Source organism: Cynocephalus volans, chromosome 5, assembly GCF_027409185.1.
Source record: "Cynocephalus volans isolate mCynVol1 chromosome 5, mCynVol1.pri, whole genome shotgun sequence".
Classification (NCBI taxonomy): domain Eukaryota; kingdom Metazoa; phylum Chordata; class Mammalia; order Dermoptera; family Cynocephalidae; genus Cynocephalus; species Cynocephalus volans.
Genome location: NC_084464.1, coordinates 40,066,137 through 40,080,395, shown reverse-complemented (window position 1 = coordinate 40,080,395; position 14,259 = coordinate 40,066,137). Strand labels below are relative to the sequence as shown.

Sequence of the window (14,259 nt, the reverse complement as noted above, 5' to 3'; positions counted from 1 at the left end):
AGGGATTTGTTTGCAAGATTAAGAAATCCTGTCAAACTAACTTAAAATAAACCTTTATTGCAAGGAAACAAGAATATTCCATGGACTCTTTAGACTACCCTGCAGATGGGTCTCAGGAGATGAGGGCTGAAGTTGTTACCCCTGAATCTCTCTGGGCCCTCATGGGATCCCAGCTTAAGGAGTTGATTTCATTCTTTTGCTTGTCTCTGGGCTGCTTTGTTTCTATTTGGTTTTTATGTAGCCACAAATATGGTTCCGGATCTCTATTGCTTTCTGGTTCTAATACTTTATAAAGACTAACCAAAATCTGTAATCCCATGTAAAATTCCTATGGGTATCTAAATGGCCAAGCTTAGCTTAGTGATCCCCTCGTGATCCAATCATCCATCAACGGTCAGAGAAGCATCACATGGCCGACTGTCCACTAAGGATTATGGCAGGACTGGACTAGAATGGGGTGAGCAGAAAGGTAAACTGATTGTCCTGTCTGCTACAAATAAAAACTGTTCATGATATAATTAAACTCCAGTGAGAAAAGTAAAGTGTTTCTATGCATTAAAAAGATAAGTATCTCAAAATATATATCTGGACTACAAAACAGGGAGATTTGTTTTCTTTGTATTTTTCAAGTTTTTTTTTACAATGAATATGAACTTCTATCATAAACAAACATAAGTTAATTTAATAAGAATTTATGAAAACATTACAGCATGGAAAATTAGGGTGTTTTTCCCTTTCCTATCTTTCTGTACTATTTTTATAATGGCAAGTTACACAATGACTTTATTGGTTTTTTAAACAGCAGAGTGAGTGGGATATGGAGACACACAGAGACTTCCCATTTTACTCTATATTTGGATATTACAGGATACTATCCTAACAGATATGCCAGTAGACAATATTGCTACAATACATCCTCCCTGAGTTCCTGTCCTCTGAATTGATTTTTAACTTAACTTTTTGGGTGTCTACAGTGTCTTACTCTGCAAGCAAAACCTAATTTAAATTTATTATGGCATTTGCCCTTTGTTCAATGTTTCTGTAACTTTCAAGAATAAAGAAGTTATTTAATAACTTATTAAAGTTATTTAAATAAAAAAGTTATTTAAATATACCTCTATTGGGTGTTTATGCCCAGGGAGAAATGGGCCTGGCCCAGGAGAATGAGAATACCATTTCCTTTGGAAACCTAAGGAAGAATTTGGTTAAGGTGTCAATGAATTTAGAGTGTTTATACCTGTTCTATAATCATGGAGAAAGCCAAGAAAAATATTCCAGATAATTAAGGGTATATAGCTCTTCACACTTTGAATTTTTTTCATTTTCATTGCTTTTTCTTAAGAATAATACTTTCTTCTTAAACAGAATCAAATAATTTAAAACTATAACATGCAGCTAAATGTTTAGGTACTGACCTCAGCATAGCTCTCAAAATCCCTGACATCAACTTAATTTTGCTCATAAAGGCAGAATAAAAGATGTATGGCTTTATGGCTTCCTAAGCAACAGAATATGACTGACTTTCCAAGAAATCCTTCAATGTCTCAGAATGCTATAGGCTGTTTCTCCTACAGATTTGCTCCCTCTAGAAAATGGTATTAACTATTGCTCTGGTCAGCTTGCACCCAGTCAGAGTGGAAAGGAATAGAAAGTGGGCCAGATTGCTAAGTGCCTATTCCGACATTCCCTTATCCTTAGTGACAGAAGCCTAATCATCATCAGCTGGGCATTCTACAGCCCAGAATAAGACACACTTCCTTTCCTAAGTTTTGGCCTATGTATGACTTATGTGCTAAGTGATTTGGGGGAAGGCTGCTCAAAAAGAGCTAACTGAACTGGGAGGAGCCTCTTTTTGTTTTGCCTTTTGTCCACATTTTGCATGTGATTGTTGAAGTTTCATTAGCCATCGAGGATCATACGACAACCTTAAGGACTGATGGCATGCACTCGGATGCACTGGGATGGTGAAGCAGAAAGGCAGAAGCTTCGATCCCTAGTGATGCCATAAAACCACCTTAGCAGTCCTGGACAGATTGTCTCCAGCCTTTTCTATAGAAAGAAAAATAAACTTTTCAGTCACTCATTTCTTTCGTTTTTAAACAATGTGCAGCTGAACCTGGTCCTAATCATTAAATGAAAGTTTACCAATCTTCCCACACTGGCAGACTTAGAAGTTTCTCCAGACAGCATCATCCTATGCTGTGTTAAATGAAATTTGTAGAAGGCCATTGATTTGGACTAGGTTTCTGCACTAAGCCTAACATACTAAACTAATACGGAGTTTAACTATAGTAGCTGAGCTTTAGTTAACTGCAGGAGGCTCTGTAACCAAGTAACCAATTAAACTGTAACCAAATATGTTGCTTTTACGCTGCACTTCTGTTTCCTATAAATGCTGTCAGATCATGTTACTGGTTGGAGTTCTATGAACCTGGTCTGGTTTAGAGGGCTGCCCGATTCACAAATCATTTGTTTTGTTTGCTTTGCTCAGTTTTGTTTTTCTTTGGTCAAATAAACTGTTAAAATTTAAACATGTCCACTTAACAACAGCTACTACCAGTCAATAAGTGATGTTTATCATCCTGGTAATGTGTTTAGGAGTGGATTCCCCTAAGCTTAATATTCTTCATCATTACCATGACATACTGGTATTCATAATACAAAGGTCATGATCACCTCTTCAAGTTGACTTTATTGTTTGACTTTTAAAGAATTCCAGAACAAGCTACATTTTAAAATTGCATCATCAATATTAAAGGAAAAAAGTCCAATTTTTTTCTCTGGATATTTACTGAATAGTGTCAATACAGCAGCCACTATACTGACACTGGAGTTAACAAGACATTGCTATTTGGATTAATTAAGCACAGTTCATGCAAATAACTTGTGAAATCTCTTCCATAGTCTAGGTAAAATTTTTATTTATAACTTGAATCAATGAGACAATGTGGTGGGATGGGGATGGAAAATGATAAAATTACATAAAACTAACCCTGTAGGCAAGTCTATAGTTAACCAGCAAAAGATTATCTTTGCTTTCCAAAATGCTTCCACTAATTGCAGGCAGGGGACGGTGGGGATAAGGCGGGTAGGAAGGAGGGGGTGAGCCAGTGGGAAAAATAATCACTACTAGGATGGGCTTCAGGACACCTTTGAGAGTGGTATATTTTCAAAAATCATTAGTTTTATTTTCTAAGAGTCTGTTGCTATAGCCTATGCAAAAATATCAATCTGCCCTTGTTCTGCTTCAGTTTATAAATCTGTGGACACTTGATGCGCTGCTGACTTCAAAGCCCTCACTTAGTCATGAGGCTCTCTACTACTTGGAGATACATTATCATATATTTGTCATGTTAAAGGCTCTGAGAAGTCCTGCAGTGGAGAATGCTGTTTAACTTTGATCCCATAGTACCATATAGGGTGAAATTACTGTGGTCCAAAGCTGACTTCAAGGGAAACAAAAGAGAGGGAATGGAGGCAGACAGCCTCCAACCTGGCCCCCAACAATTCTCTGATGCCACAGTTGTTTAGAGTGACTTATCCTAAAGTGCTATTTGCTTGTCAGAGTATCATCTCTGACTTTCTAAAGAGAGAGAATACCTCATCAAGCCAGTTTGTCTTTGTGGTGATATCTCTGATGCTGAAAAAGACCTGACCTCTGCCTGAAAGCTTCTCCACATTCATTACACTCATAGGGCTTTTCTTCATTGTGGATTCTTACATGCTGAGCGAGGTGTGAGTTAAGTCGGAAAGCTTTCTGGCATATGTTACACTTGAAAGGTTTTTCTCCTGTGTGAATCCTGTGGTGTCGAATAAGGTCTGAGGTCAAGCTGAAGGCTTTCCCACACTCATTACATTGATGGCTTTTTGAGTGACTGTGGATCCTCTGGTGATGGGTGAGGAATAGGGCCTGACTAAAGGTTTTGCCACACTCCTTGCACTCACAGGGCTCCTCCTGACTGTGAATTCTCTGGTGTCGATTAAGGTGAGAGCTACGCCTAAAGTTCTTTCCACAATGGATACACAGATAAGGTTTCTCTCCAGTATGGATTCTGAGATGTTCCAAAAGACCTGCATTCTGGCTAAAGACTTTTCCACACTCCTTGCACTGATAAGGCTTCTCGCCAAGATGAATTTTCTGATGTCTGACAAGGTGTGAACTTCTCTGAAAGGCTTTTCCACACTCAAGACACTGATGAACTTTCTCTCTAGAGAGGATTTTCTGATGTCCAGTAAGACTAGAACTCTGACACACTTCAGATTCACGACGCTTTGCTCCTGTGTGTGCACTCTCATGTTCAATCATGTCTGAGTGCTGGATGAATCCCTCCCCACATTCTGAGCATTTATAGCCAGTCTTCTCCTTGGGCTTGGCCTGCTGCCTTTCCAAGGTAGCGTCCTCATAATGAGCCTCTTTGGGTTCAGACATTTTACCAGATGATTCCATGCTTCCACAAGAGTCTGTCACTACAACAAGCTTCCCATTCTCAATCCTTGTCTCCTCATCTGAAACATTAAATATAAACCATCAATTACTTGCTTTTTGATGCCTGGGGAAAGGAATCTGCAACCAGGAGAAAAAAATTTAAATCAAGCCATGTGTGCAAAGTAAAAATGTGGATACTTATGTTTGTATAAAATATATATATAATGATACATGAGAAATTGTTAACAGTGACTGCCTTTAGGGAAGGTTGGGGGATTGTGGTGGAAGGTGACTTATTTTAAATGGTTTAAATTTTATCATGTGATAAAATTTAACAGCACACACAGAGAAGCTAGCAAGCAGCAAAACAACTGTCTTAAAGGGCATGGCCATATATTTTTGGAAATTATTTGACACATGAAAAATAAAAAAGCTAGGTCAGTTGAGAACCTTAGAGCCAATAAGAAAGGAATAGCACTTTAACTAAAAATAAAGAAATGCCGATGTGGTGCTAATTTTATTACGGACTTCCTGTGTAATCTTAGAAAGGTAATTTGGACCATAACACCTTGAGGGTAACATGAAGTTCACAAAAATGCCTTGGCCTTTCCTGATCTCCTTGGACAGCAGTAACTACTTTCCTGTGTGGTTCAACAGAGCTTTTATATCTCAGTGCTGCAATAATTTGTTCATACGTCTGTATTCCTCTCCCCTTCAAGAGACTGTGAGTAATGCAGAGCCAACTTTGTTTTCTCTAGGAGAGTACCTGGTATGTAACAGACACCAAACAAATGTTTGTTGAATAAATGGCCTGTGTCCCAAAGGTGAAATTAAATGAAGATGAAGAAAAACCTAAGCTCAGACACCTAGGTAGAAGGGTGAGAAGGATGGGCAGATGGGGTAACTTTTTTAAGACCAGGAGCATGAACGGTAATATAAAGTCAGAATGAGAGAGTAAAAGGGGAGGCAGATAGAGAAAACAGAAGAAGAAGACCCTAAGCACCACCAATAACAAACAAATGAGGGTTAATCGGTGTGAGCACAATAGAGGCAGCAGATAATTAAAAAAGAAAGAGGGGATGAGATCCAAAAGTAAACATGAAAATGAAGAGATTAGTAAAGAGCCATCAAAGAAAGTAAAGTCACATGTGGAGAGTAGAGAGATTATGTAATGTACATAAGGTACTGTGTGTAGAGGCCCTCTGCAAGTGGGGAGTCAGACTGAAGTAGCCTACATGAGAGGAGGGAGTGAGAGATTAAGGGAAGGGAACAGGATGTTCTTTTCCAGTAACGATATAACAACGTATACAACCAAGAGGGAGAAAGGTTGAAAACAGAAAACAACGTGAAATTTAAATATAAAATAACAAGATACAAAGGGTAAAAAACATTTTCGAGAATCTACTGTCATTACATTCACTTTCTGTCGTCAGCACCACGCTCAGCCAGTGAGCGAACCGGCCATCCGTATATGGGATCCGAACCCGGGGCCTTGGTGTTATCAGCACCGCACTCTACCGAGTGAGCCACGGGCCGGCCCTACATTCACTTTCTGTACTTAAAATATATACCCATCATGGAGTACATGGCTAAGTTCGTTTCTGCAAGACTATTCAGGACAGATAGGCCCCTTTTCTTCAGGTACTTTACTCAGAAGCCTCCCAGAAGAAGATCTTTGAAACAGACTCGGAAACTGAACAAGAAAGCACATAGTAGGTTGTGGAATATACTAAAAAGCAAATGTACTTCACAGGGCCTGGTTTTCCAAAGTCTTGCAGTTTCAAATATTGACCTTGTGGAGGACTGGAAATCTTCCTCAGGCTATAAGTCTCTGGTGTAAGATAAAGATTTGTAGCACAGCAAGATTGCTGGCTCAAGGACAGACTAGTTACTGATTGTTATGTAAAGATACTGAGAAATTGCTGTAAGAAGGAATGTTTGCTAAGATCAAGCTGTTGTTGATAAGATCACTTAATTGTCTACTGGAATGTCATCTGGCTTGTGTCACTGAAAGTTACCAGCCTATATTGTTAAACTATAATCCCACCTATGTTCTCTTCCTGTAACTTCCTGGTCTGGAAAATAAATGCAGGAAGAGAACCCCAATTTTGGGTTCATTTCCCAAAAGGGTTGCCTCTCGCTGGAGGGTCCTAGGGAAGTTACCACTTTGGGGCTTCTCACTGCTCAGAAGAGATGGGCTTTGAATAATCTTTTGCATCTCCGTCACCCAGGGGAAGTGGGGTGACAAATCCATGGGAGGCAGAGCAACACAAAGCAACAGTAGGTAAAGGATGGCTTTAGATATAAAATCAGCCATTCACCAAATAAGACATTTACTGAGTGTCTACTCAAGCCCAGGGACTGCAGCAGACTCAGGAAACAAAACACAGCCCCTGCCCTTTTAGTCTGCCAGCAAAAAAGACAAGTGAAGCAGAAACTACAATATACTAACAGTTCTGTGCCAGGAGATATCTTGGAGCTCTAGGAGCACAGACGGGGAAACTAACTCAGACTTGGACAACTTAGGGAAGGATAGAGGAAGTGATATCTAATACAGGTCCTGAAGGATGAACAGGAGTTAGTTAGGGAGAGTACGAAAATATGTTCCAGATAGAAGGAACGAGGCAGAAGAGGCTCAGAAGAGAGAAACAGCAAGGAGCAAATGGAAAATGAAATGCAGCTCGGCAAGGTGGGAACACACAGTGTGAGGAGATGGGACATAGGGTGACCGACTGTACCAATTTGTCTAGGACTGAGGGAATTACCAGGATGTGGAATGGTCAGAAAAGTCTCAAGAAAATTGGGACAAGTTGGTTGTGTTAGTGAACATGAGGCTGAGAGGTAAGCATATCCCACAACATGCCATGTGAGGCCTTTGTTAATGGCTAACTGGGAGTCACCAAAGGTAGAGATTTTTTCTAATTTTTATGTTTTACTTTTTATTATGAATTTTTTCAAACATCAAGAAGAGAAGAAAGAATAACATTACCCAGCTCACTGAAGAGTTTTAAGGAGGGAAGAAACATTAATAAATATGGTGCTTAAATGATGGAGATTGAGCAGGAGGTAACTTAACTTCAATGCTTCCATTACCAAGATAACACTAAGGCAAAAAAAAAAAAAAGAGAGAGAGAGAGAGAGAGAGAGAAGCAGAAATTGTATAAGACCAGAAAGAAGAAAAGAAAAATGTATGAAACAGAAATTAGAAAGGGGGATTTCAGTGACAAAGAAAATATAGTAGAACAACAACAAAAAAAATTCAGGTGACATTTAGAAATAAAAGACAGTAGCCATAGTAGCCATTTACAATTATTTGAAGGAGATAAGAAAAAATGAGTCATGAAGCATGTGACTGGGATTCTTTGCCTTAGGTGAGAAACTAGCATTACTTCTTTTATTTACCCCTAAGTAAGGGAAAGAAGAGCAAGGTGAAGGGTCAGACTCCCTAGTACCCTTTCCTTGGTGTTTTGTTAACTAAAATGTTTGGGAAAATGGAAACCTTTTATATCTTGATTGTGGTGCTGATTAGATGACCGTAATTATTTCATGTTTGTGTAAACTTCTTGGCCTGTACACTTACAAAGAGTAAATTTTATTGTATGAAATTCATACCTCAGTAAAGCTAACTCAAAACAAAAACAAAAAAGAAAACACTAAAGGTGCTGAGCAGGGCCTCAGAGAGAACTGCACAGTCCACCCCATCTCATATGCAAGAAGATGCAATCCAGTTCTTACCCTTCTCTTTCTCAGGCTCTGGAACTTCATACTCGGGCTGGGCCTGCTGCTCCTGCACTACTTTCAGAGGGGCTGTCTCCTCCTCAAGCAGTTTTTGTTTCTTTGCCTGGCCTGGGTCCTAGGGACAATTAGGTACATGTAGGGATAAATACACACGAGTTTAGGAAACTTCTGTTCAGAAAAACACTTCAATGTTAGAAAAAAGAGAAACCCCAGAGGAGCAAAGAAAAGGGGGTGGGAATCTGGAGCATACTCAGCTTCCTCTTGGCAGGAGACAGGTAAAGTTGAGGTAAAACCTACAGAAATGAACAGACTGGGCAGAAACTGAACCTAAGCTTAGCAGTTCTCCTCCCACTGGTGAGCTCATGTCCACCTATCTCAATTCCTGCTTTCCTGAAAAAGAGCACAGCTGACCCTTACCACCTGTTGTCCTGTTTCTCCAAGCTCCAGCTGCAAATCCTCCAGTACAACCACCATGTTCTCCCCGCTCTCTGGGTGATGCTCCCGCACCCAAGCCTGGAGCACCTCAGGCAGGATGGATAGGAATTGCTCCAGCACCAGCAGCTCCAGGATCTGCTCCTTGGTCTGGGTCTCAGGCTGCAGCCACTGTCGGCAGAGCTCCCGGAGCTGGCTCAGTGCTTCTCGAGGTCCTGCAGTCTCTTCATAGCGCAACTGCCTGAATTGTTTGCACAACGGCTCCTGTCGAAGGCTTTTCCTGTCTCCTTGCAGCTTGAATCCCTGTTCCCAAGTAGAGTTGTGATCCTCCCTCACTACCCGAAGCCCCTCTTTCTTCAGATTCAGAGGTGCCAGGGAATGAGCACTCACCAATGCAGTCGCCATCCCCAGCTTCAGACTGCTTGGCTTTGGAAAACTTTCTTTTGACTGTATCCTCAGGGATACTCCTAAAAATATAATAACAAGAATCATATAAACAGTAATAGTAGCAGTAACAACAAAATAATAATAATAATAATAACAACAACAACAACAACAACCACCCCTTATTGGGTTTATACATTTTCTACTATCCATTTTTTTCTCCGAAACATTCATTTTTAAATGCACATATAAAATGAGAAAACTCTGTTTTGCAGAAGATTGCCAGCTAACATAGCAGGAATAACATATCTGAAAAATCATTTTGCAGCCCTCAAAATAACTAATTCGGTCAAAGACCACAAATTGTTGCTAAAACAACTGGGTAAAATGAGTAGGGGAACAGGACATTCTCACAGTCTCAAAGAACCAATACACTGATTGCTTATTAATTACAAAGGGAAAATAAGGTGATATCTGGCAATCACAAATGTAACCAAATGATCAAACTAGCAACACCAATACTAAGACAACCAACATTATGTGCCTTATCTATGTAGTATTTTTACTAAAAGTGTTTAACATGAATCTAATAATAAGGAAATTTTCAGATAAATCCATAATCTAGCTCGTCTACTACAACAGGCATGAACTCACCAAAACAAGTGATTTCATGAAAACTAAAAGAGGGTGATTGTTCTAAATTAAAAAGACACAAGTAAATGCAATGTGTAAAATTTTGCCCTTGTATGTAAAAAAGAAAAATATAGCTACAAATATTTTCTGAAGAGTTCAGAAATCTGAATATGAATGATATATCAGAATGGGGTAGGCAAACTATAGCCCAGCAGACCAAATAGAGCATAAAGTCTGTTTTTGTATTCCTTTACAAAAGGAATACATCCTTTACAGGATGCTAGCAAAGTACAATGGTAAAGTACCTAATTCCCAGTAGCAGGTCAGAAAAGTCTTCCTAGAAGTGAGTCCTGAATGAAAGTTAGTCAGACAAAGATAAAAAGAAAGGGTTTTTTAGACAGAGAGAAAAGTTTGAGCATAGAGCTATTGAACATTCTGCATAGTAGTTAGTTATGGCTTGGAAATGGTTACGTGGGGCTGGAACCCTGGGAAACATCTATATATAAGGAAGAGAAGTGAGAAGGAACAACTGGAGAGGTAGGAAAAGAACAAAGACAGTAGTATCCAGAAGGCCAAGGAGGTCTACTTCTATAAGTGTGGAGTGGTAGAAGGAACCTGGGCCTCAGAGAGACCTGAGTTCCAAAGCAGCCCTGTCATCTACAAGCTGTATGACCCGGGGCAAGTTTCCTGTTATCCTCTTGGAGACTTATTTTATTTATTTGTACAATGAAGATAATATTTAATTATCTTTTGAGGTAAATAAGATAAGAGGTTTTGAGGTAAATAAGATAATAATGATAAAGAATAGTAGGAATTAATTAATTTATAAGTGGGATTATGATGAGGCAGTACTCAAGAGTATGAAATGCTATACAGTGACTTAACCTAAGTCCCGACATACTGACCTGATTCAAAAGTACAGATGTCATTGGTGACCTCTGTGAAGGCAGTTTCAGTAGTGGAATGGTAAGAACAGCCAGCCTGTCATAGGAAATAAGAAAATGGAGAGTGAGTAAAAATTACTCTTTCAAAATGTAAGACATTGAATAGAAGGAGAGAGATGGGGCAAAAACTTGGAAAGGGTAACATAGAGGATAAGTATGTTTGTGACTTCTGTTACTATCTTTATGCTGATGATTTCCTTATTTTTCAGGCCAGGTATCTCAAGTGCCAGACTTATGTTTCCTTCTGTCTATCTGGTACCTAGATACCCTACAGAAGCCTCTCAAACCCAACATGTCAGAAACAAACTCAGAGAATTCCACCACCATCATCCCTCAGAGCAGGCCCTTTGATATGTGGGACCTTAGCCATTCTTGATTTTGACTACTCTTGAGTGACTCGATAGGTCAGTGAAATAACATCTGCCAGCTGCTGACAGTGAAATTAATGTGCATGTGGGGGTGGGCGGGAAGACTCACTTAACTAGTGGCTATACCTGGACAGGCTCCAAATATATCTTGCTGTTATATATTCCTGGATGTATACATAGTAACACTCTCCAAATGATAAATATTTTTTCTTTGTAAAAAATGGACTAAAGGGGCTGGCCCGTGGCTCACTCCAGAGAGTATGGTGGTGATAACACCAAGGCCATGGGTTCAGATCCCTATATAGGGATGGCCGGTTAGCTCACTTGGGAGAGCGTGGTGCTGACAACACCAAGTCAAAGGTTAAGATCCCCTTACCAGTCATCTTTAAAAAAAAAAAAGAAAAAAAAAAGGACTTAAAATTTTAAAAGACAGGGCCGAGCCCGTGGCGCACTCGGTAGCGTGCTGCGCTAGGAGCGCAGCGACGCTCCCGCCACGGGTTCGGATCCTATATAGGAATGACTGGTGCACTCACTGGCTGAGTGCCGGTCACGAAAAAAAAAAAAAAAAAATTTTAAAAGACAAATCCTAGTATTCTTAATGGAAGTGAAAAAGTCCAAAAAAGTGAGAATTATTAGTCAGAAAACAAAAGTTTGGTTTGTGATGGTAATTTTTGTGTCAACTGGGCCATGGGGTGCCTAGACATGTGGTCAAACATTATTCTTGATGCTTCTGTGAGGGTGTTTTCAAATGAGATTAACATTTAAATGGGTTGACTATAGACTGAGTAAAGCAGATTGCCCTCCATAATGTGCATGGACCTCATATAATCAGTTGCAGTTCTGGCTAGAACAAAAAGGCTGACCCTGCCCTAAGTAAGAGAATTTCTCCTAACGGCCTTTAAAGAGAAACATCAGCTTTTTTCCTGCCTTTGGACATGAACTGAAACACGGGCTCTTTCTGGGTTTTGAATCTGTTGGCATTCAAAGTGGAACTACACCAGCAGCACTCCTGGTTCTCAGGCCTTCACACTTGGAGTAGAACTAAACCATTCTCTTTCCCACGTCTCCAGCTTGCTGACTTACCCTGAAGATCTTGGGACTTGCCAGCCTCCATAAATATGTGAGCCAATCCTTATAATAAATCTCCATCTATCTATAGTTACAGATATTCTACTTGTTCTGTTTCTCTAGAGAACCCTGACTAGCACAGATAAATACTGTACAATGCTGAATTAGCGGTGGCTCATTTCTATGATATGATTAAATATGTCAAACACAATACATAATAACTAATTAGATAACCTGTTTTGGGGGGGAGCTACATCTACCCGGCTATTTGGTCCAGAAAACTGACCATTCCCTACTCTTTTCGTATCTCATGTACATGATCAATTAAGTTCTATTGGTTCTATTACTTAAATGTTTCTCAAACCGATCCACTTGTCCTCATTCCCTTTGCTACCATCTTCTCCTACCCAGACTACTGCAACTGGTCTTTCTGACACACCAATCTATTTTCCACTGTTTGCAACAGTGATCTTTCAGGAAGAAATAAAATATTATGTCTCTGCTGTGCCTGGTACATACAATGGCTTGTCATTATACTTAGGATCAAGTTCAAAACATTTAATGTGGCTTAAAATTTTCTTAGGATCTACCGAACTACTTTCAGTTCTTCAAAGTTACAACACTCTTTTGTGCTCCTGGGTTCTTCCACATCTTAATCCTTCTGCCTGGAACATGCTTTAACCCTCCAATTTTCTTTAATGCTCACTCACACTTCACATCTTAACATAATAAACAATAAACCAGCCAACTGTGCAATGTGCTTTACATGTATTAATTCATTTAATTCTCAAACAACTCTATACTATTACTAACCTCACTGTACAGAGAAAGAAACTGAGACATGGAGAATTTTAGAACTTACACAAGGTCCCAAAGCTGAACCTTAGATCCATCCTCCAATATCTCTTACATCCACAGGCCCCAAACCTTGGATTTTTATCTTTGCTTTCTCTCTTATTTTCACACCCTACATCTGATCCACTAGCAAATACTGTTCGTCTACTTTCAAAGCAGATTAATAATATGACCACACTGAACCACTTCTATTACAATACTGGCCCCAAATATCCTCATCTCCCACCCGAATTCCTTGTAACATTTCGAATTACTTCTAACTTTTAAGTTTTCCTGAATTCTACTTGTGCCCCCTACAATTTATTCTCATAATGAGTTCCCAGCTAGAGATGCTTTAAAACATGTCAGATCATTTTCTCCTCTGCTCAAAACCCTCCAGAATCTCACACCAAGACCAAATTCCTCACACAATAAAATCCCCACTTGTTCTACACACCTCCCCCCACACCCCAATCTCTCAGACATAATCCCCTGCAAAATTCACCCTTGTTCACTGCGCTTCAACCACTCCCTGTTATTCCTCAAATATGCCAAACAAGCTCCCGCTTTAGGGCCTTTACACTTGCTGTTCCCTCTAGAAGCTAGAAAGCTCGTACCCCCAAAAGTCACGTAGGTCTTTTCACTCTTCCAGATTTCTGCTCAAATATTATATTCTCAACGAGGCCTACCTTTAATACCTATTTTTAATTGCACTCAATGGATGAAAAATATGCAGCAGCAGGTTGTGCCGGTTAACTAGACCCACAGCTTCATGCCTCTCATAGGCCCCAGGGCTGACACCTGCCGCCACGGACCCCGCCCCCAGAGAGCACAGCCCCGCGGTCGGGGAAAGTTTACCTGCACCCGACAGGAACCAGCTGCTCCCCAGTCCTCTAGGCCGCAGTCCTGCCCCAGCCCGAAGCCCAGTCAGACCTCACCCGATCTAGGGCCCGCAGAAGAAGCCAAACGCTCTCAAGCACCGTCCTAGCTTCTCTCTGAGCGTCAGCTCTCGCTATCCAGCGCATTTTTGTCTCCGCTCTAGGAGTGCTGGAGGACCGTGGCTCGATGGTGTCCTGCTTCTGACTCGCTGTAGAGGCTACGGCGGGCCCGCCCTCGGAGGTCTAGTGGCTGGGAGGGGCGTGCCGGTGTGAGCTTAGGTTTGTTGTTGCCCTTCTTCATTTTAAAGCCTAAATTTATTTTATTAAAGTGAAAAGAGACCAGCTCAGTTGTGTGTTATCGCAAACAGCTGCTGTTTCCGCTTTGCTCATTCAGATTAATAAAACAGACACGCACATTACCATTTCTTCCCGATTTAAAAAATCATCACACACAATGGCAAAAATGAGTGTCAAAGTATTTTGAAAATTAAATTGAACAATGGACATATATTTAGATTGAAAGGTTTAATGTAAATTTTTAAAAAGTCTATTAT

At 40.2% G+C, this 14,259-nt stretch overlaps 2 protein-coding genes across 3 annotated transcripts in view; one reads left to right on the top strand and one right to left on the bottom strand.

Annotated features, from left to right (window-relative positions):
• Window positions 1–14,259, top strand: part of LOC134377893 (zinc finger protein 184) — a 944,311-nt gene that overhangs the window by 42,606 nt on the left and 887,446 nt on the right. The gene's annotated exons all lie outside the window — the stretch shown is intronic.
• Window positions 2,893–13,803, bottom strand: ZSCAN26 (zinc finger and SCAN domain containing 26). 2 transcript variants are annotated; one of them, XM_063096712.1, is made up of 6 exons: window positions 13,686–13,803; window positions 10,519–10,594; window positions 8,987–9,063; window positions 8,582–8,899; window positions 8,162–8,279; window positions 2,893–4,506 (listed from the first exon to the last, which is right to left on the bottom strand). In XM_063096712.1, the coding sequence occupies exons 3-6, from the start codon at window positions 8,999–9,001 to the stop codon at window positions 3,605–3,607; spliced, it is 1,353 nt and encodes a 450-aa protein (XP_062952782.1). In that variant the 5' UTR covers window positions 9,002–9,063; window positions 10,519–10,594; window positions 13,686–13,803; the 3' UTR covers window positions 2,893–3,604. The 2 variants fall into 2 exon arrangements, with proteins under 2 accessions (XP_062952782.1, XP_062952781.1); XM_063096711.1 differs by having other exon boundaries at window positions 8,582–9,063.

Bases quoted from the DNA above. Each gene is read 5' to 3' on its own strand.
- ZSCAN26 (XM_063096711.1), bottom strand. From the start codon at position 9,001: ATGGCGACTGCATTGGTGAGTGCTCATTCCCTGGCACCTCTGAATCTG. The intron at 8,280-8,581 runs GTAAGGGTCAGC...AATTGTCCCTAG, and splicing joins GAGAAACAGGACAACAGGTG to GACCCAGGCCAGGCAAAGAA. The intron at 4,507-8,161 runs GTAAGAACTGGA...TTAATGTTTCAG, and splicing joins AGAGCCTGAGAAAGAGAAGG to ATGAGGAGACAAGGATTGAG.